Genomic DNA, 27,887 nt, shown 5'->3' with positions numbered 1-27,887 from the left:
TCAGCAGTTCTTGGCTTTATTGGAGCAAGGGAAAGGACATCTCAGTCCTCATGGAAGGGGTTGGGGTAGGGGCTGGAGCCCCGTTAGCGTCAGTCCTTCAGCCGGGGGACTGCGGTGGCCCATGCTGGGGTTGGGGGGGCAGGCGGTGCCCGGTGCCCCCCCGGCCTGATCCAGGCTCTGAAGCGAAGGTGATGGGCACAGCCCAGCCCGAGATGATGATTCCACATGATTCCACAATTCGGGAGGCCCCGAAGGTCCCAGGGCAGGGGCGGGGCGAGAGCTCAGGCGCTGTTGACGCCCATGTTCTGCATCTGCTCCTCCAGCACCCGCTCGCTGCCTCCCCCTGCCTTCTTCTTGCCCCCCTCCTGCTGCTTCTTCTGCTTCTTGGAGAGCTCCTGCTCGATGGGCGCCGGCCTCACGAACGGGATCAGCTCCCGGAGGTCTGGAAACAGGGGGGAGAACAGGCAGCAAGCATCACCTCCCCCCGCCCAGCGAGAGGAGGGGGGGCCGGGGTAAATAAGGGAGAGGGCTGGGTGCTACCTGGGGGCATGAAGCCTTGGAGCTTCTCCGGGACGCGGATGCCTTCCTCTGTCTGGTAGTTCTCCAGGATGGCGCAGATGGTGCGGGTGGTGGCACACATGGTGGCGTTGAGCATGTGCACAAACTCCACCTGCGTCGGGGAGGGAGCACAGCGAGGGGTGAGCAGCGATGGGGAGCACTCAGGAACCCCCCCAGCGAGACCCAGCAGCACCGCCCACCTCACCTTGTCCATCATCTTCTTGGTCTGCCCGTAGCGGATGCGCAGGCGGCGGGCCTGGTAGTCGGTGCAGTTGGAGCAGGACACGAGCTCGCGGAAAGCACCAGAACCAGGGAACCAGGCCTCCAGGTCCAGCTTCTTACTGGCAGCGTGGTTGAGGGAGCCTGGGAGATGGTGGTGGGGGGGAAACGGCGCTGAGGCAGGGTCCTCCTCTCCAGGAGGCACCCAGCCCAGGGGAGAGCGCAGCCTCAAAGGTGACTTGGGAACGGATACGGGGTTCCTGCTCTGCAGCGGGGCTGGGGAAGGATTTTTTACGAGGACCTGGAGTGATAGCATGGGGTGGGGGAATGGCTTTAAACTGGAAAGGGGAAGATTTAGATAAGATCTAGGGAAGAAATTCTTCACGCTGAGGGTAGGGAGGCCCTGGCCCAGGTTGCTCAGAGAAGTGTTACCTGCCCCATCCCTGGAGGTGTTCAAGATGAGGTCGGATGGGGCTTGGAGCCCCTGATCCAGTGGGAGGTGTCCCTGCCCATGGCAGGAACTGGATGGGCCTTGAGGTCCCTTCCAACCCAAACTATTCCATGATTCTATGATTTAAATAGTATAAATGTTCCTAGTAGAGCTTCCAGGAGGAGTTGGGACACTGAAATTGTCCCTTGGGAAGGGACAGCGGGGACAATCCCAGCCTAGTGGGCCCAGAGCAACGCAGTGGAGCTTCGCAGATAAACAATCTCCATCCTCCAGGGCCTGGAGCAAAGGCACTGCCTCCCCCTCGCCAGGTCTGGGGACAGACAGCATGGGAAGCTGAGCTGGTGACATGGAAAACCGAGCTGGGAAGCAGGTCAGGGCCAGGGTGACAGCTGAGGAGCTGGCAGAGCTGGCCAGTGACCTACTGGCCGAGAGAGACGGTCCCAGAGCCAGAGAGTCCCTGCCCCTACCTGAAACAATGTTGACGATGTGGTAGGGGATGCCCAGGGACTGGTAGAACTCCTCGGCTGTGGCGATCATCTCCTCAAACATCTCCCAGGATTTGTTGTCATGGGGTGAGGCATAGACAAACTGCTCGATCTGTAAAGAGAAGGGGACCTCGAGTTGGTGACGGCCCCAGATGCAGCCCCAAATTCCCAAACCCCACCCTGCTCCTCTCACCTTCTCAAACTGGTGGACGCGGAAGATGCCACGGGTATCGCGGCCGTGCGAGCCCACCTCCTGTCGGAAGCAGGTGGACAACCCCGCGTACTTGATGGGCAGATCCTCTGGTTTCAGCCACTCGTCCCTGTGCAGCGCGGCGATGGGCTGCTCCGAGGTGGCAATCAGGTATTTCTCATCAATGGAGCTGTCCTCCGCCTTCTCGCTGCCTTTGCCAATCACCTGGTGGGGGACAAAAGCCGCTGGCCCCTTCCCCAGCTGCTCCCACATCTCTGAGGAGATGCATGGACAGCCGATCTCCCTGCACCTCTCCAGGGCTGGTGGCCTGGAAGCTCTCCCAGGAACATCATCCTATTTAAATCACAGAATCATGGAATGGTTTGGGTTGGAAGGGACCTCAAAGCCCATCCAGTTCCAACCCCCTGCCATGGGCAGGGACACCTCCCACGGGATCAGGACAGCTCAGCAAAGGGAGCAGCTGCTGTTTGCTTGGCCGTCTGCAAAGCGGAGGCTGGAGACAAGCCACCTCCTTGTCACCGCATCGCCACAACAATGGCATCAGCCGTGAAGATGGAGCTCGAAGATGAGGAGCAGATGGGAGGCCTCACACTGTGCAGGGGGCCCTCAGTCGGTTCCTTCCCCGTGAGGAATCCACGCGGTGGTGGCTCAGATGGAAAGCCAGTGCTGCTCACCTTGTAGAGCTCCTCATCGAACTGGCTGAGCTGGGCCACCTCCTGCATCACCTCCTTCCGCATGAAGAACGGGGTGTAGACAGGAGTGTAGCCCTTGGCGCGGAGGCTCTGCAGGGCGTACTGGATCAGGGCCTGCTCCAGGAACACCAGGGGACCCTGGGGACAAGGGAAGCCACCAACTGTCACGCACGCAACCCACTGGGCCATCCTTTCTTGCTCAGCAGGTCCAGGAGCACATGGAGCCCACGCCAGCTCCAGGCTGCTCTGCCTGCCAGGCTCAGCATCAGCCTCTGGCTGCGGCAGCGATGTCAGAGCGGATCCAGAGGAGCCCAGGGCACAGCAGCAGCAGCACCACCGAGGCCAGAAGCCGTGATGAGCTAGCTCAGCGTGGCCTGCGGAGGCTCCCAGTGCTGCAAGCTCAGCCCAGGCAAGGAGAAGCCAGGAGTCCTGCCCCCACTCCTCCCAACCCAGTTTTCCTCAGCTCTTCTTCTGGCCCCAATTGTTTCCGTGTCCCCACGGATGTCTGGACTCGCACCTTAAGGAAGTAACCCCGGCTGCCCGCGACGATGGCCCCCTTCTCTCCCTCATAACCGTCCACCATCACCACCAGGTCCACGTGGGAATACTTCTTCCTGCAGCTACAGTCGCCCCACACCCGCTCCACCTTGTTGTCTGCATCCTGCGCAAAGACAGAAAGAAGAGAAAGGGAAGCCCATCACCCCAGCTTCCCAGTCTCTGCATTACACTGGGCCCAGTTTGAGATCCCACACTACAAAGCCTGGAACCCCAATCCTGATCCCAGCCAACCGCTCATTGTGCTGCCACTTGGCAGCTGGCCCAGCCCAATTGTGTTCCCCCAGCAAAATATTCCTGCCGGATGAATGAAGACAGCGGAGGGAGATCCCAGCCCCCGGCTGGAAGCGACTTTCCCATGTATTCCCCCAACAATGACCACGTCCAGCGTTGTCTGAGCTGCTCTTTGTCTGCTCCCGGCAGGAAACGCTGTCTTGTCATGCAGATTTCATTCACCCGCCCGCTGATCTGGGGCTGGGGGCCCTCCCCGCAGCGAGCCCCCCGCTTCCCAGCAGTTGTCCGGCTTTGATGGAGCGGCACAGCCAGCCCCAACCGCACTCTCGGGCTCTACCTCATCGTTGCTGATGGGCACCGAGGGGTGGAGGAGGTTCCCGATTTCCCGCAGGCTCTCAAAACGTTCTGCCTCCAGCCTAAGGCGCTCAGCGTCGCACTTGAGGATGGCTTCGTCAATGAGGAGACGAACTTTCTTGATCTGTGATACCTGCAGAGCCTGCACAGACGGTGGGGTGAGGCGGAGAAGGGAAGCAATGGCCGGGGGAGAGAGTGCTGGCAGCTCAGCATGATTAATCACAGATCCTCGCCCAGCTTACACGGCTTCTGGAGCAAAAGCATGGACTGAACACATCGAACAACAGCCCCGGAGGACAAAGGACCAACACAAGTCAGACTGTGAAAGGGCCTGAGCGAGCTGTGGCATCACACTGTGCCCGGCAGCACCAAGCAGGAGCAGTCAGCCCTCACGGCAGCAAAAGCTGGCCAGTATCACGCTCATTAAACATCACAGTTAACGAACTGGGAAGGGCAATGGGCAGGGAGGAAGGGACTTGCAGAGGACACGCAATGACTGAGGCTGCTCAAAGCCCCAGGGAAGCACAGGAGAGCCCCGGGCTGGTGAGCAGAGCAGGATCTGCCATGGACTGAGGCTGAAATGGTCTTTAGAATCATAGAATCACCAGGTTGGAAAAGACCCATCGGATCATCGAGTCCAACCATTCCCATCAATCACTAAACCATGTCCCTCAGCACCTCATCCACCCGTCCCTTAAACCCCTCCAGGGAAGGGGACTCAGCCCCCTCCCTGGGCAGCCTCTGCCAGGGACCAATCACCCTTTCCCTGAAAAATGTTTTCCTAACGTGCAGCCTAAACCTCCCCTGGTGGAGCTTGAGGCCATTCCCTCTCGTTCTGTCCCCTGTCACTTGGGAGAAGAGCCCAGCTCCCTCCTCTCCACAACCTCCTCTCAGGGAGTTGGAGAGAGCAATGAGGTCTCCCCTCAGCCTCCTCTTCTCCAGGCTAAACACCCCCAGCTCTCTCAGCCGTTCCTCATCAGGCCTGTTCTCCAGCCCCCTCACCAACTTCGTTGCTCTTCTCTGGACTCGCTCCAGAGCCTCAACATCCTTCTTGTGGTGAGGGGCCCAGAACTGAACACAGGATTTGAGGAGCGGTCTCACCAGTGCCGAGTCCAGAGGGAGAAGAACCTCCCTGGACCTGCTTTAGATGAAGGACACTGAGCAAGAACTCGTTATTCCTGTGTGGGATGGGGCAAATAAGGATCTCAGGACAGGAAGGACGTGGATCTGTTGGAGTCAGTGCAGAAGAGGCCATGAAGATGATCCGAGGGCTGGAGCACCGCCTGCATGAGGACAGGCTGAGTTGGAGTTATTCAGCCTGGAGAAGAGAAGGTTCCGGGGAGACCTTAGAGCAGCCTGCAGTACTGAAAGGGGCTCTAGGAAAGCTGGGGAGGGGCTCTGGATCAAGGAGGGCAGGGACAGGACAAAGAAGAACGGTTTTCAGCTGAAAGAGGGGAGATTCAGAGGAGATCTTAGGGAGAAATGTTCTGTGAGGGTGGGGAGGCCCTGGCCCAGGTTGCCCAGCGAAGTTGTGGCTGCCCTATCCCTGGAGGGGTTCAAGGCCAGGTTGGATGGGGCTTGGAGCCCCTGATCCAGTGGGAGGTGTCCCTGCCCATGCCAAGGTGGGGTCCTAATGGGCTTTGAAGTCCCTTTCAACCCAACCCATTCCATGATTCCGTGATCCTCCTGGCAGGGGTTCAGGTGGTCCCCCATCACTTGATGTTGGGTTTTGGGCACCTCACACCACCAGCTTGTGCGATTTGAGGCAACTTCTGAAGGAGCTGGGTGAGATGGGGTCAGACTCACCCCTAGGATGTCGGCTGTCAGCTCATCGAGGTTCTGTGCACTCTCTGGTACGGACTCATCTGTCCCCACAGGCTCTTTCTTCTGCAGCAGGAGGAGAAAGAAACCCCAGCAGGGTTAAAGAGTAAAGCTGCAGGGTAAAAATATTCCTCGACAATGCAAGGAAGAGGCCTGGAGAGCAGAGACCTGTGGGAGATACCACCAGTCGGTAACGTCCCAACAGTAAATCGCTGCCACGACTGCCAGCCCTCATGCCTCACCTTCATCTTGTCTCCAATCGTTTTGCTGCACAGGTTCTTCAGCTTGTTCAAGTTATCGGCACGGAACCTGCCTGGAGAGCAGAGAGGAGGGAGCCGTCAGCCAGCCACTTGAGGGGAGCGGGGCTGGGATCCCCATCGGGCATCGAGAGGGGCTGCACAGCTTCAGGAAGGAGAAAGAAAGGGGACAGCAGCTCCAGGGATGCTCATCACCATTGGCACTGGGTGTTTTGGAAGGACAGTGCAGGGTTTGCTGGTGCGAGAGCACAGTGTCAGGGCTTTGATGGTGTGAGAGTGTGGTGCGGGGCCAGCTGTGATGTGGGGCAGGGATGCAGGGGTGTCATTTGAGTGACGCTGCACTGGGCCATGGCCCCTCCAGGACCCCCACGCCAGGCTTGGATCGCTGAATGCCAAGCAGATCCAGGACTCGGAGCCACAGCGATGAGGGGATCTCCCTCTGCTCCCTTCATTCATCTGGAATATTTTGCTGGGGGAACATACTGGGTCAGGCTGGCTTGCCAGGGCGAGGAAGATCCTGGGACACAGCTGTCCCCTCCAGGCAGGGCAGCCCAAATCAGAGACACTGAGGTGTCAGGGATGTGACCCTATCAGGATATCATAGAATCATAGATTCCCTAGTTTGGAAAAGCACTTTGAGACCACAGAGCCCAACTGTACCTGTCCACTACTAAACCAGATCCCCGAGCACCTCATCCACCTGTCTTAAAGCCCTCCGGGAACGGGGACTCCACCACCTCCTGGGCCGCCTCTGCCAGGGCCTGAGAACCCCCATCGCCCCAGCAGGCTGACAGCAGGATCAAACCCACAGAGGATGATCCAGAAATGCCAAGGGCTAAGAGCCAGGGACCAGAGGGGGTCTAACATTCCCCCCAGCAGCCTCCCGCGGACCCCGCAGCACCGGCACCCGGGATTGCATCAGCCGGCTGCGCCGCAGCACGTCCGTCCTGCCAGCCCTGCGCCTCGTGATTACGCGCCAGCACCCACCACGGCCAGGGCAGGCTGGAGCCCCCCAAAGCAGGAGCTGGGGGACAACCCCCACCGCCGGCCCGGAAAGCTGCCTGCTCCCGTGGGATGAAAGGCTCGTGGATAAAATTAACGTGGTCACAGCGGCACGGCCAGAGTCAGAGACGCGCCGAGCGTGATTATGTAGGGCTGGGCTCACTCACATCAAGGCAATGAGATTCAAAGCGTGTTTAAAGCTGCCTCTTTCATCCTGCCGTGGCAGAACAAGGAACCGGGACACGCTGGGAACACGGCAGGTCTGTGGGTACCCACCCTCCGTACTTCCCCGGCACCTAAACCCTGGCTCGATGGCACCTCCCGCTGCCTGAGTGGTAACAGAGCCTTTGCTCCTGCCCCTTCAACCAACCCCAAGGGGTGGGACCCCTCAAACTGATCCCTGGGATCACTCAAATTCACCCCAAAGGATGGCACCCCTCAAATTGATCCCTGGGATACCTCAAACTGACCCCAAGGGGTGGGACCCGTCAAACCGATCACTGGGGTCCCTCAAATTGACCCCAAGGGGTGGGACTCCCTTAAACTGACCCCTGGGATCCCTCAAACTGACCCCAAGGGCTGGGACCCCTCAAACCAATCCCTGGGATCACTCAAATTTACCCCAAAGAGTGGAAACCCTCAAATCGACCCCTGGGATCCCTCAATCTGACCCCATGGGGTGGGACCCCTCAAACTGATCACTGGGGTCCCTCAAACTGACTCCAAGGGGTGGGACCCCTCAAATCAATCCCTGGGATCACTCAAATTTACCCCAAAGGGTGGAAACCCTCAAATCGACCCCTGGGATCCCTCAAACGGTCCCCAAGGGGTGGGATCCCCTTAAGCCAACCCCTGGGATCCCTCAATCTGACCCTAAAGGGTGGGACCCCTCAAACCGATCACTGGGGTCCCTCAAATTGACCCCAAGGGGTGGGACCCCTCAAATCAATCACCGGGATCACTCAAATTGACTCCAAAGGGTGGGACCCCTCAAACCAATCCCTGGGATCACTCAAATTTACCCAAAAGGGTGGAAACCCTCAAATCGACCCCTGGGATCCCTCAAACGGTCCCCAAGGGGTGGGATCCCCTTAAACCAACCCCTGGGATCCCTCAATCTGACCCTAAGGGGTGGGACCCCTCAAACCGACCCCTGGGATCCCTCAAACGGACCCCTGGGGATGGGGTGAGGGGGATCTGTCCCCAGGGCCCCCCAGTTCCAGAGGGGGGCTGGGAGGGAGGGACCCCATATGTCACCTCACCTCGGTGAAGGGACAGGGGACCGGCCTGGGGGTCCCTGCCTGGAGGGGGAGCAGAGAGAAACCCCTGAGGGACCCCACACCCCTGGGCGGTGGGGGGAGATGGGAGTCACCGCCGTGCTGGGGGCCGAGAGGGGCCCCGGTCCCAGGACGAGGGGGGTCCAGGCTCCGCCGGGCCCCAGCCCCTCTCGGGGGTCCCTTCCGGGAGGTGTCGGCTCCTCCTGGGGACCCCAAAGGCGGCGGTGTCCCCCCCCTCCGCGGCCCTCCCCACGTACACCTGCGCCAGGCGCCGTCCGCCCGCACGAGGGCATCCACGAGCGCGGGGTCCTTGAAGCGTCTCCGCTGCATCTCCCGCACCATGGCGGGGTCGCCGCCCTTGTCGGCGCGGAACAGATCCAGGTCCAGCACCATGATGGCTGCGGGCGGCGGGGCGGCGCGCGCCTGCGCGGGGAGGAGGGGCGGGGCCAATGGCGGCGGGCGGGGGCCAATGGCGGGGGGCGGGGTCAAGGGCGGTGGGCGGGGCCAATGGCGGTGGGCGGGGCCAAGGGCGGTGGGCGGGGCTAATGGCGGCGGGTAGGGCTAAGGGCAGCGGGCGGGGCTGAGGGCGGTGGGCGGGGCTAAGGGGCTGGAGGAGCGTTTGGGGCTAATAACGGTGGGCGGGGCTAATGACGGTGGGAGGGGCTAGGAGAGGTAGGCGGTGCTAAGAGCGGTGGGCGGGGCTAAGAGGGCTGGAGGAGTGTTTGGGGCTAATAGCGGTGGGCGGGGCTAATGGCGGCGGGCGGGGCTTAGAGCGATGGGCGGGGCTAATGGCGGTGGGCGGGGCTAAGGGGGCTGGAGGAGCGTGTTGGGGCTAATAGCGGTGGGCGGGGCTAATAGCGGTGGGCGGGGCTGAGAGCAGCAGGCGGGGCTGAGGGCAGTGGGCGGGGCCAATACAGCTCGCAGGGCTAAGCAGGCAGAGGGGCTGGAGCTGTGGGCGGGACTAAGAGAGGTCGGCGGGGCAAAGCAGGCAGAGGGGTTGGTGTAGGGGCAGAGGTAAGGGGTGTGGGCGGGGCTAAGAGCGGTGGGCGGGGTAGATGGGGAGAGGCTAGAGGGTGGGCGGGGCTAAGGGGTGGGCGGGGCTATTCGGGCAGGGGCCAATCAGTGGGGTGGGGCAGTAGGCGTGGTTGGAGTGGTGGGCGGGACTATGGCTGTGAGTAGGCGTGGACTGTGCGGGGGGCGTGGCTACAGGATGAACAGTCTTGGTGCAGTGGGTGTGGCTAGTGGGCTCTGGCTGCGGCGGTGGGCGGGGCTTAGTGCAGTGGGCGGGGCTTAGTGCAGTGGGCGGGGCTTAATGCAGTGGGCGGGGCTTAAACGCAGTGGGCGGGGCTAAAGGACAAGCTGAGGGAAAGGGGCTGGTGGTTCTGCGTGGCTGCAGTGGCCCAGGTGGGCGATGAGGCCAACAGCACCTGGCTTGGATCAGCCACACGGTGGCCAGGGGGAGCAGGGAAGGGATCAGCTCCTGTGCTCAGTGCTGGTGAGGCTGCACCTCGAATCCTGGCGTCAGTTTTGGGCCCCTCATTCCAAGAAAGTCCAGGAAAGTCTGGAGAGAGTCAAGCAGAGGCCATGGGGATGAGGAGGGGCTGCAGTGTCTCTGAGAGACCTGGGTCTGTTCAGCCTGGAGAAGAGAGGGCTGGGACAGGATCCCCTCAATGCTGATGGATCTGTGATGGGTGGGGGCAGGAGGAGAGGCCAGGCTGTTCAGTGGCCCCTGTAGGTAGTTAAGGCCTGGTGGTTGGAAGATCTCGCGCTGTACGGAAAGATAGGACCCCCTCCGGATAGCCAGTAGCGTTTAGTTCATGATGTAAGCGGACGGAAGTGATGTTGTAAACCCAAGCTATATAAGGCTGTGTTACCTATCAACAAACGCCATTTGCCGTCCACCACATTGGTGTCTGTGAGCTCATGGACCAAGCGGCCTCGGGTTGGTCGCTGTGCCGTTCCTGAACCAGGTCGCCACGCCTCCGAAGGCAACAGGCCCCCGGTGACAAGGGGCACAAATGAGCATGGGAATTTCCAGCTGAACATGACTGCCCCTCTTCTCCCAAGTGACAGGGGACAGGACGAGAGGGAATGGCCTCAAGCTCCACCAGGGGAGGTTTAGGCTGGACATTAGGAAAAAATTTTTCCCAGAAAGGGTCACTGGGCACTGGCAGAGGCTGCCCAGGGAGGGGGTTGAGTCCCCTTCCCTGGAGGGGTTTAAGGGACGGGTGGATGAGGTGCTGAGGGACATGGTTTAGTGATTGATGGGAATGGTTGGACTTGATGATCCAGTGGGTCTTTTCCAACCAGGTGATTCTATGATTCTGTGTGCTCCCCTCAACATGCCAGGGCCTGGCACGGGGACACAAGGACACACGGAGCCACTCTACAAACCCCACACCTGTATTTGGCATTTTCAGTGTTGGCGCTGGTGGGAGAACAAAGCGAGGGAAACGTAGAAAAGCCGTAATGAAGCTCCGGTCCGAAGCGGGTCCCTAAGGCCACATTGGGAGGTGGGCGCAGGCAGCCCCCCTGCCCCGTCACGGCTCCATGGCGCTGCTGCCGGATGATGGCTTCAGTGGGACAGAGTCGAAGCCGTCCGGTGTCCTCTATGGTGAGCCTGGCGTCAGAGCACCCTCCAACCCTCCCTCTCCACCCCTGGGAGGGGAAACTGAAGCACAGAGCTCCAGCAACCCACTCCCCTGCTGTGGCTTCTCTGGCGTCTGTTTTGGGGTTGTGCCCCCCACCTTACCTTGTAAGTGAAGGACATGATTTTGCCGAAAAGCGATCTTTTGCTGGTGAAGACCAGGTCATCCTCGGCGTCCTCTCCTTCCATGATGGCACAGCTATCCGGTGCCGGCAGCTCGTTCTCCTTGGCTGTCGCACTCATCACCAGCTTGGAATAATTATATTCCAGCCTAGGGACAGAGAATCATAGAATCATAGAATAACCAGGTTGGAAGAGACCCACTGGATCATCGAGTCCAACCACTCCGATCAATCACTAACCCATGTCCCTCAGCGCCTCGTCCACCCGTCCCTTAAACCCCTCCAGGGAAGGGGACTCAACCCCCTCCCTGGGCAGCCTCTGCCAGGGACCAATCACCCTTTCCCTGAAAAATTTTTTCCTAATGTCCAGCCTGAACCTCCCCTGGTGGACCTTGAGGCCATTCCCTCTCATCCTGTCCCCTGTCCCTTGGGAGAAGAGCCCAGCTCCCTCCTCTCCACGACTTCCTTTCAGGTAGTTGTAGAGAGCAATGAGGTCTCCCCTCAGCCTCCTCTTCTCCAGGCTAAACACCCTCAGCTCTCTCAGCCTCTCCTCTTGTTCTCCAGTCCCTTCACCAGCTTCATTTCTCTTCTCTGGACTCGCTCCAGAGCCTCAACATCCTTCTTGTGGTGAGGGGCCCAGAACTGAACACAGGATTCAAGCAGAGAGCAGTGGTGTGGTCCCTCCCGCCGTGGTGATGAGTGTCTCCCTGCCAAATTCTGGTGGCATCACTCACTTCTGGTTCTTCTTCCAGAAGTAGGTGGCGAGGGTGGCGAGCAGGAGTGCGGCGCAGGTGCCAGCAGAGATTCCCACCTTCAGCCAGAAATCCACGCTCCTGCAAGCTCTCACCTCCTCTGCCGGCAAGCTCTGCCCGCCACGGCACAGCCGGGGCTCCCGCCAGACATAGATGGTTTTCTGGGAAGGAGACAAATCATAGAATCATAGAGTAACCAGGTTGGAAGAGACCCACTGGATCATCGAGTCCAACCATTCCCATCAATCACTAAACCATGTCCCTCAGCACCTCATCCACCCATCCCTTAAACCCCTCCAGGGAAGGGGACTCAACCCCCTCCCTGGGCAGCCTCTGCCAGGGACCAATGACCCTTTCCATGAAAAACGTTTTCCTAATGTCCAGCCTGACCCTCCCCTGGTGGAGCTTGAGGCCATTCCCTCTCGTCCTGTCCCCTGTCCCTTGGGAGAAGAGCCCAGCTCCCTCCTCTCCACAACCTCCTTTCAGGTAGTTGCAGAGAGCAATGAGGTCTCCCCTCAGCCTCCTCTTCTCCAGGCTAAACACCCCCAGTTCTCTCAGCTGCTCCTTGTAATCCTTGTTTTCCAGCCCCTTCCCCAGCTTTGTTGCTCTTCTCTGGACTCGCTCCAGAGAAATGAAGAAGAATTGAATTGTCAGATTGACAGGGGGAAGCACCAGGGCCTGAGATGACAGAGGGGACCCATGGAGGATGCATGTTTGGACCAATTAGATGATTTTTTATATCGCATTTCAGTTGTGAATGAACGAGCAAATTATTCAGGACATAAATCCTCCCTGGGTCAGAGGAGTGAATGAAGTGGTGGGGTGAAGTGCCAGGGCCTGAAATGACATGGGTGACCCGTGGAGGGGTCCTATTTAGACTAAGGAGATGATTTTTGTATCACAGATTGTGAATGAATGAATGACGCCTATTGCATCGCTGTGCGCACTGTTCAGTCACTTCTCACATCACTGTGTTCAGTAGAACTGGGCTGTTCCTAATAGATAAGGATGTGAGAGAGCGTTTTGTTATCAGTGATTGTGCTGGGCTGGTCTTGGTGGAAGAAAACAGGAGAAAAAGAGGCAAGGAGCAGCTGGGGCCAGAGACCCCATGAGTTTGGGGTGATGGAAGTTGTTTGGTCAATGGTTTAAAAGCTCAGCCCCTCGCAGTGATGGTTGGAGACCTCACCACTGGGTGGGGTTCCCGATTGCCTTTCCAAATCCACACTGCGAAAAAGAAAGCCACCCCCAACCCAAGCAACTGCAGATCTGGATGATGTTAAAGCAATTAGTGATGGATCTTTCTCAATTACTATACTTATTCTCTTAAGATAACAATCAGACACGCTGCCTTTACAAGCTGCTGCTGCTAACGCATTGGCGATCACTATTGATCATTAAAAAAACTTGATTTCACCAAGTATTTGAGAGTTTGGGCTTTTCGGATGGTTTTTGCTAAGAGATCCTGAGTAAAATTTGATTTCACAGGGTATTTGAGAGTTGGTTGGGCTTTTGTGATGGTTTTTGCTAAAAGCTCTTTGATTTCAGAGAGGATTTGAGAGTTTGGGCTTTGGTGATGATTTTTGCTAAAAGGTAAAATTTGGTTTCACATATTAAGAGATTGGACTTTTATGCTAATTTTTGGTAAAAGCTCCTAAGTAAAACTTGATTTCCCATATTGAGAGTTTGGGCTCTTGTGCTGATTTTTGCTGCAGGGCCGTACCTGGATGCCACCGAGGCAGGCGCTGACGATGGGGCGATAGTGGCTGGTGGAGCAGCGGGGACACGCCTCACCCGTCACCCAGAGAAAGTGGAAGGTGCAGCCGTCGCAGGTGCCCTCAGGGCATTTGCTGGGGGGGACAAAAAAGTGGGGCTTAGCTAGCACTGGGGGACACAGGGACAGTGGGGTCCCCAACGGAGGCAGCCAAGGTTTGCACCCCATGCCCCACCAGCTGGTGGGAGCAGATTTGGGGTCACCCTGAGGGGGTGGGAGGATGCCACCTCCTCCCCAAAGCCCCCACGGTCCCCAGTGTCGCCCCCCCCTCACCTGGGCACGGTGATGGAGCCGCGGCCCGGGTGCAGCGGGTCACAGCGCAGGCGGATGGCGGTGGCTCGGCCCCCGCTGCAGGGCTGTGTGGCATCATTGGACCTGCCGGGGGGACACGAGGGGCTCAGCGCGGTGACAGCGCGGTCCCCAGGTGTGGCCGTGGGTCCTTGCTGCCCACCCTCACCTGTAGAAGAAGATGATGTCGGGCAGGTCCGAGTGGCCCGGTGGGAAGTGCTGTGGAGGGGAGGTGATGCCACCCAGCGTGGAGCGGGCAGTGACGCCTGTGGAGAGAGCGGGTGGCCCAGTGCCACCAGGATGTCCCAGTGAGTCCCAGTGGCACTGGGGTGTCCTAGAGCCACAGGGCGTCCCAGTGTGTGGGGTGTCCCAGTGGCACTGGGGTGTCCCAGGATGTCCCAGTGTCTTGGGGGTGGCTCAGCAGCACCTGGGGTGGCCCAGTGTCACTGGGTCCCCTGGGAGAGGTCGGTAAGGATGAGGGTCAAATCCCAGGGCTTCGCTCCGGGCTAGAGGGAGAAGGGGAAAGCCCCCCATGTCCCGGCTCACCCACGAGGCGGTCAGCCAGGCTGATGGGCTGCGAGGACACAGCCGTCTTGTAGCCCATGACGTTGGGGGGCACCAGGATGGCCTGGCACACGTAGGACGTCACCACCCGCGCAAAGTCCCCCTCGCTGGCCGGCAGCCCCCTGTCCGTCACATTGTCCGTGCAGGAGGCCATCCTCCTGCCCTGGGGGTGAGGAAGAGGAGGGTGAGCTGGGGGACGATGGCACGGGCGTGCACGGGATGGCACACGCGTGTGCACGTGGCTGCAAGCGAAGGTGCATGCGCACGGCTGTGAGTCATGGCACACGCGTGTATGTGGTGGCACACGTGTGTGTCACCTGGTTGCCGCAGAGGCTGATGTTGAACTGGTGGAAGTACTTGAGGCCCTTGGCGGTGAAGCTGGGGCCGCTGGTGAAGGCCGTGCTGGTGGCCAGCGCCGAGAAGTCATAGTGCAGGATGTGGCCCAGCAGCGGCAGCGAGAAACTGCAGTTGTTGTAGCAGAGGGAGCGGAGCTGAGGGATAGGAGGTGACAGTCAGGGATGGCCAGGGGCTGGCGTCACCCTGGTGAGCACAGGGAATGTCACTGCTTGGGGGCAGCCGGGGGGCTGGCATCGCCTCCCAGGGACAGCCAGGGGGCTGTCACCCATCTGGGATGGTCGGGGAGCTGGTGTCACCTTCCTGGGGACAGTTAGGGGGCTAGCATTACCCATCCAGTCATTGTCACCCACCCACAATGGCCAGGGGTGCTCGTGTCACCTCCCTGGGGACAGCTTGGGGGCTGGCATCATCCATCCACCCACCCATCCACCCAGCGTCACCCACCTGGGGCGGCCAGGGGTGCTGGTGTCACCCACCCAGGCTGTGGGGAGGGGCTGCTGTCACCCTTCTCAGCTGGCCAGCACCACCCATTTGGGACACCTCGGGTGGGGAGCCGGTGTCCCACAGCACCACCCGTTTGGGACGGTCAGGGGGCACCGGCATCACCCAAGGGGACATCCCCCACCACCCCGTGCCCCCACCCTGGAGGGACACGCAGGGACAGGCACCTGGTTGCTGCGGGTGCCGGGGCCGCAGGGGTGGCAGGCAGGGGTCCTGTTGGAAGGGTGACCCTGCAGGTAGGTGCCGGGTGGGCAGGGCTGGCAGGTGCCCGAGCTGCGTTCCACGGCGTTGCCGGGGGCACACGGGGCGCAGGATGTGGCTGTCACGGGAGCGCAGCGCCGGCAGAAGGATGCCACCCCTCCCAGCACGTTGGTGACGTTGATGGAGTAGAGCTTGGCCATGTCGCTGCTGTTCCACCGGCCCTGGCACCAAAAGCACCCGTCACCACCACCCACCGCACCGTCCCGGCACCCAGAGCCCCCCCAGGCCACCCCGTCTCTCACCGCCTCGTGGTAGGGCGTGCGCTGGAAGACCCACGTGAAGCTCATGGTGGCATTTTGCTCCACAATGTAGGTGTAGGACTGCCTCCCCTTGGGACCTGTCCACGTCTCCACTGCCATGTTGGTGCTGGAGTTGATGCCCTGTGGGGACACAGGAATAGCGGGACCCCCCCCTAAACCCAGCCTCGCCCCACGTGTCCCCCCACTCACCACCATGAAGTAGAGCTCACAGCTGCCGCTGCAGATCGTCTCGAAGATGAAGGTGATCCTGGCCACCTCCTTGCTCTCCACGTCCTGTGGCGCTGGGCTTGTGGGGCTGGGGACGGCACGGGGATGGGGTGGGAGTGCTGCCCCATGGCGCTGTCTCCAAGCTCCCTGGAGACACCCCGGTGCTGGTCCCCACCTCACCTGAAGCCCGGGACCAGCAGCGTGAGAATCATGAAGTCGTTATCGGAGGCTCTTGCTGCTGTGTAGATGTAGTCCCCGGCCACCTCCCAGCCTGTGAGGACACAGGGACGGCTCAGCTGGGTCCCCGGCTGCCCCCGCGGGAGGAGACAATGTGCAGGCATTACCTGCCATCCCCTTGTACTCGAAGTTGATGCCACTGAGGACGGTGGTCTCCATGTTGGGGGGCAGCACGTTCCACCACTTGTACTCCAACCCCAGCACCGGCTCTGTGCCCGCTGGGCAGCTGACGCAGCCTGGGGACAGGAGGGGACAACCCTGCAGTGGGGTGGCACCCACCTCCCCCAACATCTCCAGAGCCCTGACACCTCTTGGGACAATAATGGGGATGTCCATAGGGACAAGAGGGGACAGGGACCCACCCACCTCCCCCCTGGCTGCTCTGGGTGTCCTGGTCACCCCTTGGGGACAAAGATGTCATGACTGGAGCCACAGGGCAAGAGGGGACAGGGTCGTACCCTTGGCAGCTCCAGTTTCCCTTGAGGAGAGTGACATCCTTACCAGAGCCATTGGAGTAGGTTCCGTAGGGACAGGGCTGGCAGGTGGAGCCGTTGCTCTTGGCGAAGCCGGGGTTGCAGGGGGGACACGGGGTTCTGGCCCCAGGCAGGGGCAGCCGGGTTGCCTCGGGGAGCTCCTCGCTGCAGATCTTGGGCTCGGCCCACTTGAACAGCACCTGGGTCTGCAGGAGCAGGGCTCAGCATGGGGACACGGGGACACACGGACAGCCACCCCTCGGCAGCCCAGCTGTACCTCGCCACGGGCGTCACACGCTGAGTGGGTGTAGAAGTAATCCTGGTCAGTGCAGGGCGGCCGCGCGTGGCACGACGCTGAGCCGGGCTCTGCAGGTGAGGGGAGACGGTGCCTGAGCCACCAGCGAGGGGGCACTGCCACCCCATGAGGGGACACTGCCACCATATCCACTGGGTGTCCTGCCACACTATGAGAGGACATCACTACTGTCCCCAAGGGGTGCACTGCCACCCCATGAGGGGACAGTGCCACTGTCCTCGCAGGGTGTCCTGCCACCCCATGAGGGGATGTCCATGTCCCCCATCTCCAAGGGATGGCAAGGTCTCCCTGTCCCTCGCATCCTCTCTCCCTTTCACAGGGGCATCCCCGCAGGGGACAAGGAGGCGTGCGGCTGCCACCTCCCGGTGAGGGCACAGGGGAGGGGACGCGGGTGCCACCTCTCACCAGAGTAGGTGGCAGGGTCGCAGGGCTGGCAGGTGGTGGCTTCTTTGCTGGAGAAGGTGTTGGCCGGGCAGGGCTGGCAGGTGCTGGCACCAGCAGCGGAGGCGAAGGTGCCGGGTTTGCAGGGGAAGCACTCGGAGGTGTAGGCGACCCCTGCAGCAGCAGGAAGGGTTCAGGGGGAGCCGGAGGGGGGGACAGTGGGACCCCCAGCCTGCCCCTCCTACCTGTGATGCTGATGTTCCTCACCAGCACGGGCTTGGGCACCTTGGACCACACGGAGAAGGCTGTGGTCCGCCAGTAGAGCACGTTGTTGCCGTGGCTCAGCTCCACCTGGAAAAGGTTGGAGAGTGCTTAGGGGGTCGGGGGAAACGGGATGGGGGGTGCCACTGCTTGGGGAGTACACATGGGTGGGGGGCCAAGGCGCTGAGCCTTGTCTGTGTCACCCACTGCCCCCCTCTGCGTCCTCACAGAGCATCTTCTTCCCAGGGTGGGGGGACACAAGAGACCCAGGGGCTGTGCCGAGGCCCTCCCACCCTGTCCCCTCCACTCACACTGTGAAGCTCCCAGCCCTTCTCTGTCGTCCGCATCCAGCGCGACTCCTCTGCCGTGGGCTGGCACTGGTCGTTCTGCACCTGCGGGGCCTGCATGAGGATGGGGACCCCACCCATGTCCCCCCACCCCCACCTCCAGGGACCCCCATCCACATCTCCAGGGACCCTCATAACATCCCCAGAGACCCCTACCCTCCAGCCCCTGTCACCCACAAAGAACTCGAAGACGATGCCGCTGTCGGGGTAGATGTACTCGAAGGAGACGGTGCCCGACTGCTTGAGGTTGACTGCGTACATGAGGGTGGCCGTGCACTCGTCCGTGTTGGACGCCACATAGTCCCCCTGCGGCACCCACGTCGACCTGGGGCGAGGGGCACAGACCGGGGGCTCCGTTACCGCTCCGAACCCCGCAGCAGCCGGGATGGGGACAGCTGGGATGGTTCCCAGGCATTGGACATGGGTGATGGGGACAGCGAGGAAGCGAGGATGGAGAGGTGGGCGCTGGGGACAGCCCAGGGGATGTGGCACTGATCCTTAGCCCTAGGGACCTTGTCGCACCACCCCATCCACGCTGGTGAGAGGTGGGTGGGCTGTGAGGAGTAGGAGAGGGGGATCCTTCGTGTAGGAGCCACACGGAGTTGGGAGCTGAATAATTAAAGAGCTGCTGGAAGTAGGTTACATTTGCAACTTGCATAAATGCTGTGGTGCAGGGCGGCTGCCGGTGACACTGGCTGGTGGAGGGGGGCTTGGGGGGCTCGGTGCTGCCGGTGACACCAGCTGATAGGGAGGGCTTGGCGGGCTCAGAGGTGTTGGTGAGGCTGGTGGAGGTGCTGATTAAAGGGCTGTGGTGGAAAACAATGATGCTGGCTCATGCCATAAAGGCAAGGGGGCTCATGTGGATGCCCCATAGAGCTGGGGTCCTGCCACCGCGGGTCGGGGTGACTCTGCCAGGGTGTCCCCCATTGCATTGCCTCCCACGGAAGGGTGAAGGAGGGAGCATGGGAGATGGGGTGTCGGGGAATCGGAATGCTGCCACTGCACAGAGGTGTCACAGCACCCATCCCGTGTGCCCTGTTCCCAGCCCTGTTGTGCTGAGCTCCTAAGAGCCCTCCCAGGGAGGAGCAGCCAGGCTCCAGCCCCTGTTAATGAGGGGAAACTGTGCTGGTGGCAGCACAACCCACCTGGTGCAGTTCCCCACCACGCTGCCGAAGCCATCGTCAACTTCCAGGTTGGTGGCAACATTGGCGAAGCCATGGGGCACCTCATCCCACTCATCAAAGCGGATGCCGGTGCCCAGTGAGTAGGTGCCCTCGGCACAGGGCTGGCACGCCTGCGTCTTCATGTCCAGGAACTCACCCGCCTTGCAGGAGAAAGCTGTCATGCAATAAGGGTGGGAGGGTCAGTGTGGTCACCTCTGCTCCCCCAGGGCTGCTTTGGCCTCACCATCCTCAGCTCCGGTCTTCAGAGCGCTTCCCCCTAGCAGAGGTGCCCGGCTGGCTCCAAGACCCCCATAAAATCATAGAATCACTAGGTTGGAAAAGACCTTTGAGATGAAGTCCAACTGTCCCTGTCCACTACTAAACCAGATCCCTGAGCACCTCATCCACCTGCCTCAAACCCCTCCAGGGATGGGGACTCCAGCACCTCCCTGGGCAGCCTCTGCCAGTGCCCGAGAACCCTTTTGGTAAAGACATTTTTCCTGGTGTCCGATCTGAACCTGCCCACCCCTTAGCCCATGATTTTTGGCAATGCCGCAGCACTTCCCTGCTCAGTCACCAGCTCTTTAGGAATCAGCGAGCACCAGGCAGCATGTGACCCCCCTGCAAGCGCTGCAGAGCCCTGGCACACCCCAGAGCTGGCGGGGGGTGGGATTTCCATCCCCCTCATCCCATTGCAGCCTCCAGTGAGGAGCTGCCAGCACCGTGCTCATCGCTGCCGAGCAGACAGGTCCCGTCGCTGCCTTTGAAGACATCGCGCCGCGACGCAGTTGATGAAAAGCCACGCTTCATCTTGTCGCTCTTCTCCCTCCCCTCTTGCTCTCATTTTCCCCAGGAACCCTCATCCTCTCCCCCATCCCCCAGCCTCACAGCACTCGGTGCCCCTGACGGGGTCCGGGAGGCCGGTGCAGAGTCCTGGCGTGTGTGGCACGGCCACTCTCCACCGCGAGCCTGAGCTGTCGCATTCTGTGTATTCATAGTGGTACTCGGACTGGAAGAGAGAAGGCACAGGGAGAGCTGCAGCCCCCAGACCCACCCCAGGGGCTGTGACCCCCTCTCCCCAGAACGTGCCCAGCTGCCTCTTGCGTGGATGGTTTTGGTTTGAGCTGCGGTGACGTCCTACAGCGCCCAGGCTCGGGCAGCTCAGCCCAGCTCCAGCCTGGGTGCGGGAGGGGATGCTCGGGGGGTGCTCGGATCAGGGGGATGCTCAGCGTGGGAGTCCTGGGGGCAGGGGGGGTGCATAGGCTGGGGGATGCTTGGACCAGGGAGTGCTCAGGATAATGGGGTGCTGGGGGCAAGGGGGGGTTCTGCGGTGGGGGGTGCTGGGAGGATGCTCAGGACAAGGGGGTGCTGTGGTGGGGTTGCTGGGGCTGAGGGGATGCTCAGGGCAAGGGAGGTGCTTGAACCAAGGGGTGCTAGAAGTGGAGGCGTGCTCAGGCAACGGAGGTGCTCAGGGTGGTGGGGTGCTCAGGGTGGGGACAATGCTCGGATCAGGGGCTTCTAGGGTCCCAGGGGATGCTGGGCTGAGAAGATGCTGAGGGCGTGGTTTCAGGTGAGATGACTCCCAAACCACATCCCGCTGGGATGCCAAAGCCCACGGGAAGCTGTGGGGTCCCCCAGGCCACGTTGAGGCGCCCAGGGCCTCCCTAACCACCCCATGGGATGAGAGGGCCGTGGTGCAGCGAAGGTGACCGGCATCGCCACTCCGTTACTGGGCTGAGGGGCTGAAACCCCAGCACCCCCTGAGTGCCGGTGAGCAGATGGCACCGGCACAGCACCGTGTGGCCGCACGCGTTGCTCATTAAACACAGACGGGCACGACCCGGATGCGCCATCCTGCTGGGGAGCACGAACCCACCGGCTGGATATCAGAGCAGGGAGCAGCCAGGGGGAAAGGCAGGGAGCTTGGGGCACCGTGACTTCCCCCAGTGCCGCCGGCTGCCGCCAAGCCAGCGCTGCCTCAAGGCTGGCGAGGAGGCAACGCGGGCGGCAGGCGAAGCGCGGCGGCACAGTTAATCTCCAGGGTGAAGGCTGGGTCTGGCTGCTCTGCTGAGGTGGGGCTTGGCAGGCGAGGGAGCAATGCCACGGCCCCCTGCCCAGTGCAGGATCCCTTGGGGAGCAGAGCCGGGCACCGCGGCTTCGTGCTCCTGATAGATGCCGGAGCGTGGCAGGTTGGCGAGAAAACAACGCTTTGATGTTTCCCGTCGGCTGGAAACATGGCCATGGGGGAAAAGGGGGAACAGGGAGGAGGGGAGGCACTGCCTGCAGCCCCCCTGGCCCACGGACCCACCACCCAGCCAGGATGGGGACACCCATGGTGTCACCCCAGCCCCCAGTACCGCTCTTGAGGGATTCCCTGGAGAAAAAAGTGGTTTTCCCCTTCTTCCCAAACTTTCTCCTCCCCTCAGCTTGGCTGTAACGAGCAATATTAATTGTTCTCCTTCATTAAGGCTGAGAATGCTTAATAAATCGATGGGATTCAGCCCTGGGGTGGCTTGGCAGCAGGAGCGGTGAGGACCCCACGTTGCTACCGGCCCCTTGCTCTGGCCAGGGCAGGGAGAGGGTCCGTTGCCACGGTGGGGAGGGGACAGGGGACAGAGCCCCCCTAAAAGCCACCCTTCCTAGGGCCAGGTGCCAGCCAGGTCTATTGTTCCCAGCTCCGGGCCGTGGAGGACGCAAAAGAAAATTGGATCATGGCACAAAGCAATTACTGGCCCAGATGAAAAGCGGCCGCGGGGCTGGCAGGTGGGGGGAGCATGGGACGACCTTGGGGAGGGAAATTTGGAAGCTGGCACCGCTCATCCCAAGGCAGCCGAGTCCTTGTGAGCAACAGAGCTCCCCCGGATACTTTGTCTCCACCAGGGCACCACATGCCAGGCTGGGATGGGCACGTGGTGAGGGGGATGTGTGTGTCCCCTGCTGCCACCACCCCCTCAGCAGCGCTTGCATCCATTTGGGAATATCCCAATGTCTCCGGACAGGGACAAGGGGGCCACTTTGGGGGCACAGGCATGGGAATGCCCAGGATGATCCTTGGGGACACAGTTATGGAAACATGGGGACCACTTTAGGGACACAGCCTTTGGGAGCTCCACGATGATGCTCGGGGACTCAGCCATGGGGACACAGGGACCGCTTTAGGGAGTCAGCCGTGGGGACACAGGGACTGACTTTAGGGACTCAGCTATGGGGACACAGGGATCAGCTTTAGGGACTCAGCCATGGGGACACAGGGATCAGCTTTAGGGAGTCAGCCATGGGGACACAGGGATCAGCTTTAGGGAGTCAGCCATGGGGACACAGGGACTGGCTTTAGGGACTCAGCCATGGGGACACAGGGATCAGCTTTAGGGACTCAGCCGTGGGGACACAGGGACCAGCTTTAGGGACTCAGCCATGGGGACACTGGGACTGCTTTAGGGACTCAGCCATGGGGACACAGGGACTGGCTTTAGGGACTCAGCTATGGGGACACAGGGACTGGCTTTAGGGACTCAGCCATGGGGACACAAGGACTGGCTTTAGGGACTCAGCCATGGGGACACAGGGATCAGCTTTAGGGACTCAGCCATGGGGACACAGGGACTGGCTTTAGGGACTCAGCCGTGGGGACACAGGGACCAGCTTTAGGGACTCAGCCGTGGGGACACAGGGACCGGCTTTAGGGACTCAGCTATGGGGACACAGGGACTGGCTTTAGGGACTCAGCCGTGGGGACACAGGGACCAGCTTTAGGGACTCAGCCATGGGGACACTGGGACTGCTTTAGGGACTCAGCCATGGGGACACAGGGACTGGCTTTAGGGACTCAGCTATGGGGACACAGGGACTGGCTTTAGGGACTCAGCCATGGGGACACAAGGACTGGCTTTAGGGACTCAGCCATGGGGACACAGGGATCAGCTTTAGGGACTCAGCCATGGGGACACAGGGACTGGCTTTAGGGACTCAGCCGTGGGGACACAGGGACCAGCTTTAGGGACTCAGCCGTGGGGACACAGGGACCGGCTTTAGGGACTCAGCTATGGGGACACAGGGACTGGCTTTAGGGACTCAGCCATGGGGACACTGGGACTGCTTTAGGGACTCAGCCATGGGGACACTGGGACTGCTTTAGGGACTCAGCCATGGGGACACAGGGATCAGCTTTAGGGACTCAGCCATGGGGACCCCCCAGCAGCAAACCCATCCCCCGCATCCCCCTTTACCCACCCCCATCCCCCCCGTCCCTCCCGGGGACCCCGCGTAGCCCCCCCCGTTGCAGCGGCTCATCCCGGGGCTCCCCGTCCCGCAGCCGCATCCCCCGCCGCCGCGTCTGATGCTCCCGGTTCCCGGCTCCTCCCGGCTCCTCCCGGCTCCCCGGTCCCGGTACCTCCTTGCAGACGTGCAGACGCTGCCCGGTGAGGAAGGTGTTCCGGGCGGCCGCCAGGCTGAACGCCAGGAGCAGCCGCCAAGCCGCGGTGGCCATACCGGCCGTGGCGCAGCGAGCAGAGCCGGTACCGGCACCGGCACCGCCCCCAACCGCCCCGCCCCGCGCGCACCTGCGGCCCCGGGAACCACGGGAACCGCACCGGGAACCACGGGAACGGGAGCATCAGCATCAGGAACAAGGGGAATGGGAGCATCGGCACCGGGAACCACGGGAATGGGAGCAACGGTATCGGGAACAACGGGAACCGCACCGGGAACCACAGGAACAGGAGCATCGGCGCCGGGAACCACGGGAATGGGAGCATCAGCATCAGGAACAACGGGAATGGGAGCAATGGCACCGGGAACCACGGGAATGGGAGCATCAGCACCAGGAACCACGGGAATGGGAGCAACGGTATCAGGAACAACGGGAATGGGAGCATCGGCACCAGCAACCACGGGAATGGGAGCATCAGCATCAGGAACCACGGGAATGGGAGCAACGGTATCAGGAACAACGGGAATGGGAGCATCGGCACCAGGAACCACAGGAACCACACCAGGAACAACGGGAATGGGAGCATCGGCACCAGGAACCACAGGAACCACACCAGGAACCACAGGAACGGGAGCATCGGCAATGGGAACAACGGGAATGGGAGCATCAGCATCAGGAACCACGGGAATGGGAGCAACGGTATTGGGAACAACGGGAATGGGAGCATCAGCATCAGGAACCACGGGAATGGGAGCATCAGCATCAGGAACCACGGGAATTGGAGCAACGGCACCGCGAACCACAGGAATGGGAGCATCGGCACTGGGAACCACGGGAATGGGAGCATCAGCATCAGGAACAACGGGAATGGGAGCATCGGCACCAGGAACCACAGGAACCACACCAGGAACCACAGGAACGGGAGCATCGGCAATGGGAACAACGGGAATGGGAGCAACGACACCGGGAACAAAAGGAGTGGGAGTATCGGCAATGGGAATCACACCAGGAACAGAAGCATTGGCAACGAGAACAACGGGAACCCTGGGAATGGGAACATTGGCAATGGGAACCTCACCGGGAATGGGAAGCATGGGAATGGGAAGCATGGGAATGGGAAGCATGGGAACGGGAACCCCGCAAACGGCACTGGGAATGGGAACAACGGGAACGGGAGCCTGTTAACAGGAACCCCAGGAATGGCACCAGGAATGGGAACAGGAAAGGGAACCCTGGGAATGGGAATCTGACCAGGAATGTGATCCTGGGAATGGAAACACTGGGAAGGGGAGCACCGAGAATGGTGTCGGGAACAGCACCGGGAATGTGAACCCTGGGAACCGAGCTGGGAATGTGATCCCGAGAACAGCACCGGGAATGTGAACCCTGGGACCCACACCAGGAGTGGCATCGGGAATGGCACCAGGAATATAACCCCTGGGAAAGGCACCAGGAATGTTGTCCTGGGAAGGGCACCAGGAACAGCACAGGGAATGGCACTGGGAAGAGCACCAGGCATCACCCCTGGGAATCACATCAGGAATATTGTCCTGGGAATGGCACTCAGCATCACTCCAGGAACCACATGGGGAATGTTATCCTGGGAACAGCCCTGGGGATCATCCCAGGGAACAGGACCAGGAACATTATCCCAGGCATCCACAGAAACTGCACCAGGAATGTTACCCCAGGAATATCACCAGGCATCATCCCTGGGTACAGCATTGAATGTCACCCCAAGACCCGCTGCAGCAACGTCATGTCAGGAATGGCACAGTGAATGGAACCCATGGAAATAGCAGCAGGAACATTATCCCGGGAACTGCACTGGGAATGGCACTGAGCATCACCCAGGGAATCACAGAATCATGGAATGGTTTCGGTTGGAAGAGACCTCAAAGTCCATCCAGTTCCACCCCTGCCCTGGGCAGGGACACCTCCCACTGGATCAGGGGCTCCAAGCCCCATCCAACCTGGCCTTGAACCCCTCCAGGGATGGGGCAGCCACCCCTGCTCTGGGCAGCCTGGGCCAGGGCCTCCCCACCTTCATCATGAAGTTCTTCCTAAGGTCACATCTAAATCTTCATCCTCCCAATTTAAAGGCACCCCCTCCTCCCACCCTCTGCCCCCCTCCCCCCCCCCCCAGTCCTATCACTCCATGCCCTTCTAAAAAGCCCCTCGCCAGCTTTCCTGGAGCCCTTTCAGCACTGGAAGCTGCTCTAAGGTCTCCCCGCAGCCTTCTCTTCTCCAGGCTGAACAACCCCAACTCTCCCAGCCTGTCCTCATACAGAAGGTGCTCCATCATCTCCATGGCCTCCTCTGGACCCATTCCAACAGTTCCATATCCTTCTTACGTCCAGAACTGGACAAAGGACCCCAGGTGGGATCCCACAGGAGCAGAACAGAGGGGCAGAATCCCGTCCCTCACCTGCCGGCCACCCTGGATGCAGCCCAGGGCACAGCCAGAATGGCACTAGAAATGTTGACCTGGGAATGTAACCCCCAGGGACAGTACTGGACATTGTCCCAGGAAATCACACTGGTAATGTTATAGAATCATAGAATCACCAGGCTGGAAAAGACCCATTGGATCATTGAGTCCAACCATTCCCATCAATCACTAAACCATGTCCCTCAGCACCTCGTCCACCCGTCCCTTAAACCCCTCCAGGGAAGGGGACTCAACCCCCTCCCTGGGCAGCCTCTGCCAGTGCCCAATCACCCTTTCCGTGAAATATTTTTTCCTAATGTCCAGCCTGAACCTCCCCTGGTGCAGCTTGAGGCCATTCCCTCTCGTCCTGTCCCCTGTCACTTGGGAGAAGAGCCCAGCTCCCTCCTCTCCACAACCTCCTTTCAGGGAGTTGGAGAGAGCAATGAGGTCTCCCCTCAGCCTCCTCTTCTCCAGGCTAAACCCCCCCAGCTCTCTCTGTCCGTGTGGCACAGGGATGCTGGAGTGGGGATGGGGGACACAGGGACATCTGTGGTGGCATAGGGAGACCAGCAGGTACCAAGGGTATAGGGGACACGGTCATGGGGTGGGGACACACCTGGGTGGTACTAGGACATGACTGGGGACACCTCAGCAGGCAGAGACCCTACAGGACCTTGCTGAGCCGGTGTCTCACGCCACAGTGTTCCCTCCAGCAGCAGCCGCTCTCGTCCAGAGCGTGGTGGCAAATTCTCCCAGCGATGCCGGGGCCACCACCGTGACCCCGTACTTGTGACCACAAGCTGCACGTAAAGCCTGGAGAACACAGGTGGCACCCATGCCTTCTGCAAATCTCCCACGTGTGACACAGGGTGCACAGAGCCCTGTTTGTGGCTTCCACACATGGCAGAGGGTGCACAGGCCATTTCCATGCCTAGCACCAGGCGGGCAGAGCCCTGTTCATGGATTCTACACGTGGCACAGGGTGGGCAGAGCCCCATGAAGCTCCCACTTGTGGCACAGGGCTGGCAGAGCCCTCTTGGCAGCCCCGACGCGTGGCACAGGGCGGGCAGAGCCCTGTTTGTGGATTCCACTCGTGGCACAGGGCGGGCAGAGCCCTGTTTGTGGATTCCACTCGTGGCACAGGGTGGGCAGAGCCCTGTTTGCAGTTTCCCTGCGTGGCACAGGGCTGGCAGAGCCCTGTTTGTGGATTCCACTCGTGGCACAGGGCAGGCAGAGCCCCGTTTGTGGATTCCACTCGTGGCACAGGGCGGGCAGAGCCCTGTTTGTGGATTCCACTCGTGGCACAGGGTGGGCAGAGCCCTGTTTGTGGATTCCACTCATGGCACAGGGCGGGCAGAGCCCTGTTCATGGATTCCACTCATGGCACAGGGCGGGCACAGCCCTGTTCGTGGATTCCACTCATGGCACAGGGCGGGCACAGCCCTGTTCGTGGATTCCACTCATGGCACAGGGCGGGCACAGCCCTGTTCATGGATTCCACTCGTGGCACAGGGTGGGCAGAGCCCTGTTCACAGCTCCCACTCGTGGCACAAGGCAGGCAGGGCCCCGTGAAGCTCCCCCGCGTGGCACAGGGCGGGCAGAGCCCCGTGCGGTGTCGCGGCGGCGGGTCAGAATCGCAGGGCGCTCACCGGCCACGGCCTCGCCTATCTGATCGACTCATCCCGCCCGCCGCCGCCGCACAGCGCCCAGGGGCTTCGCGGGGCCTTTCTTCTCACCTCGGCCCGGCGCGAGGGCCCGGCCGATCGAATAAGATCAACGTGTAGGGTGGAGGGGGCCCGGCCGCGCGCACACGCACTCCTCTCGGGCCTCGCAGCCCGCACACACGCAAAAACACGCACACGAACAAACGCACAGACACACAAGCACCCTCACCCACCGCGCGGCCGCCCCACCCCACACGCCCTCGCCCCGCGCGCGGTTTTTATAGGGCGGCCGCGCGGGGCATGCCGGGAAGGAGGCGGAGCGCCAACCAGCCCCAGCCC

General features: G+C 61.0%; 2 protein-coding genes and 1 non-coding gene across 5 annotated transcripts; all 3 read right to left on the bottom strand.

The window, feature by feature from the left end:
- Positions 1-13,950, bottom strand: SARS1 (seryl-tRNA synthetase 1). Of its 2 annotated transcripts, XM_069875772.1 has the most exons (12): positions 13,947-13,950; positions 8,374-8,521; positions 5,823-5,893; positions 5,566-5,646; positions 3,743-3,901; positions 3,134-3,277; positions 2,599-2,754; positions 1,907-2,128; positions 1,696-1,825; positions 764-921; positions 541-670; positions 1-442 (listed from the first exon to the last, which is right to left on the bottom strand). In XM_069875772.1, exons 2-12 carry the CDS (start codon positions 8,507-8,509, stop codon positions 282-284), a joined length of 1,548 nt encoding a protein of 515 aa, XP_069731873.1. In that variant the 5' UTR covers positions 8,510-8,521; positions 13,947-13,950; the 3' UTR covers positions 1-281. The 2 variants fall into 2 exon arrangements, with proteins under 2 accessions (XP_069731873.1, XP_069731872.1); XM_069875771.1 differs by having other exon boundaries at positions 541-921.
- Positions 10,517-26,518, bottom strand: ELAPOR1 (endosome-lysosome associated apoptosis and autophagy regulator 1). 2 transcript variants are annotated; one of them, XM_069875742.1, is made up of 22 exons: positions 26,501-26,518; positions 19,913-20,033; positions 19,007-19,199; positions 18,039-18,186; positions 17,826-17,906; positions 17,499-17,604; positions 17,278-17,427; positions 16,834-16,922; positions 16,585-16,762; positions 16,191-16,319; positions 16,027-16,117; positions 15,829-15,934; positions 15,622-15,759; positions 15,286-15,540; positions 14,578-14,751; positions 14,243-14,423; positions 13,866-13,962; positions 13,682-13,783; positions 13,358-13,484; positions 11,620-11,798; positions 10,869-11,034; positions 10,517-10,725 (listed from the first exon to the last, which is right to left on the bottom strand). In XM_069875742.1, the coding sequence occupies exons 3-22, from the start codon at positions 19,165-19,167 to the stop codon at positions 10,657-10,659; spliced, it is 2,727 nt and encodes a 908-aa protein (XP_069731843.1). In that variant the 5' UTR covers positions 19,168-19,199; positions 19,913-20,033; positions 26,501-26,518; the 3' UTR covers positions 10,517-10,656. The 2 variants fall into 2 exon arrangements, with proteins under 2 accessions (XP_069731843.1, XP_069731842.1); XM_069875741.1 differs by lacking the exon at positions 26,501-26,518 and adding an exon at positions 23,415-23,537.
- Positions 26,519-27,507: 989 nt separating this feature from the next.
- Positions 27,508-27,831, bottom strand: LOC138730771 (small Cajal body-specific RNA 2). Its single transcript, XR_011339093.1, has one exon. It is a non-coding gene; the product is annotated as a small Cajal body-specific RNA 2 (non-coding RNA).
- Positions 27,832-27,887: the final 56 nt, after the last annotated feature.

This window comes from Phaenicophaeus curvirostris, chromosome 24 (assembly GCF_032191515.1).
Source record: "Phaenicophaeus curvirostris isolate KB17595 chromosome 24, BPBGC_Pcur_1.0, whole genome shotgun sequence".
In the NCBI taxonomy this organism is placed as follows: domain Eukaryota; kingdom Metazoa; phylum Chordata; class Aves; order Cuculiformes; family Cuculidae; genus Phaenicophaeus; species Phaenicophaeus curvirostris.
This window is presented reverse-complemented; position numbering and strand designations above follow the sequence as displayed.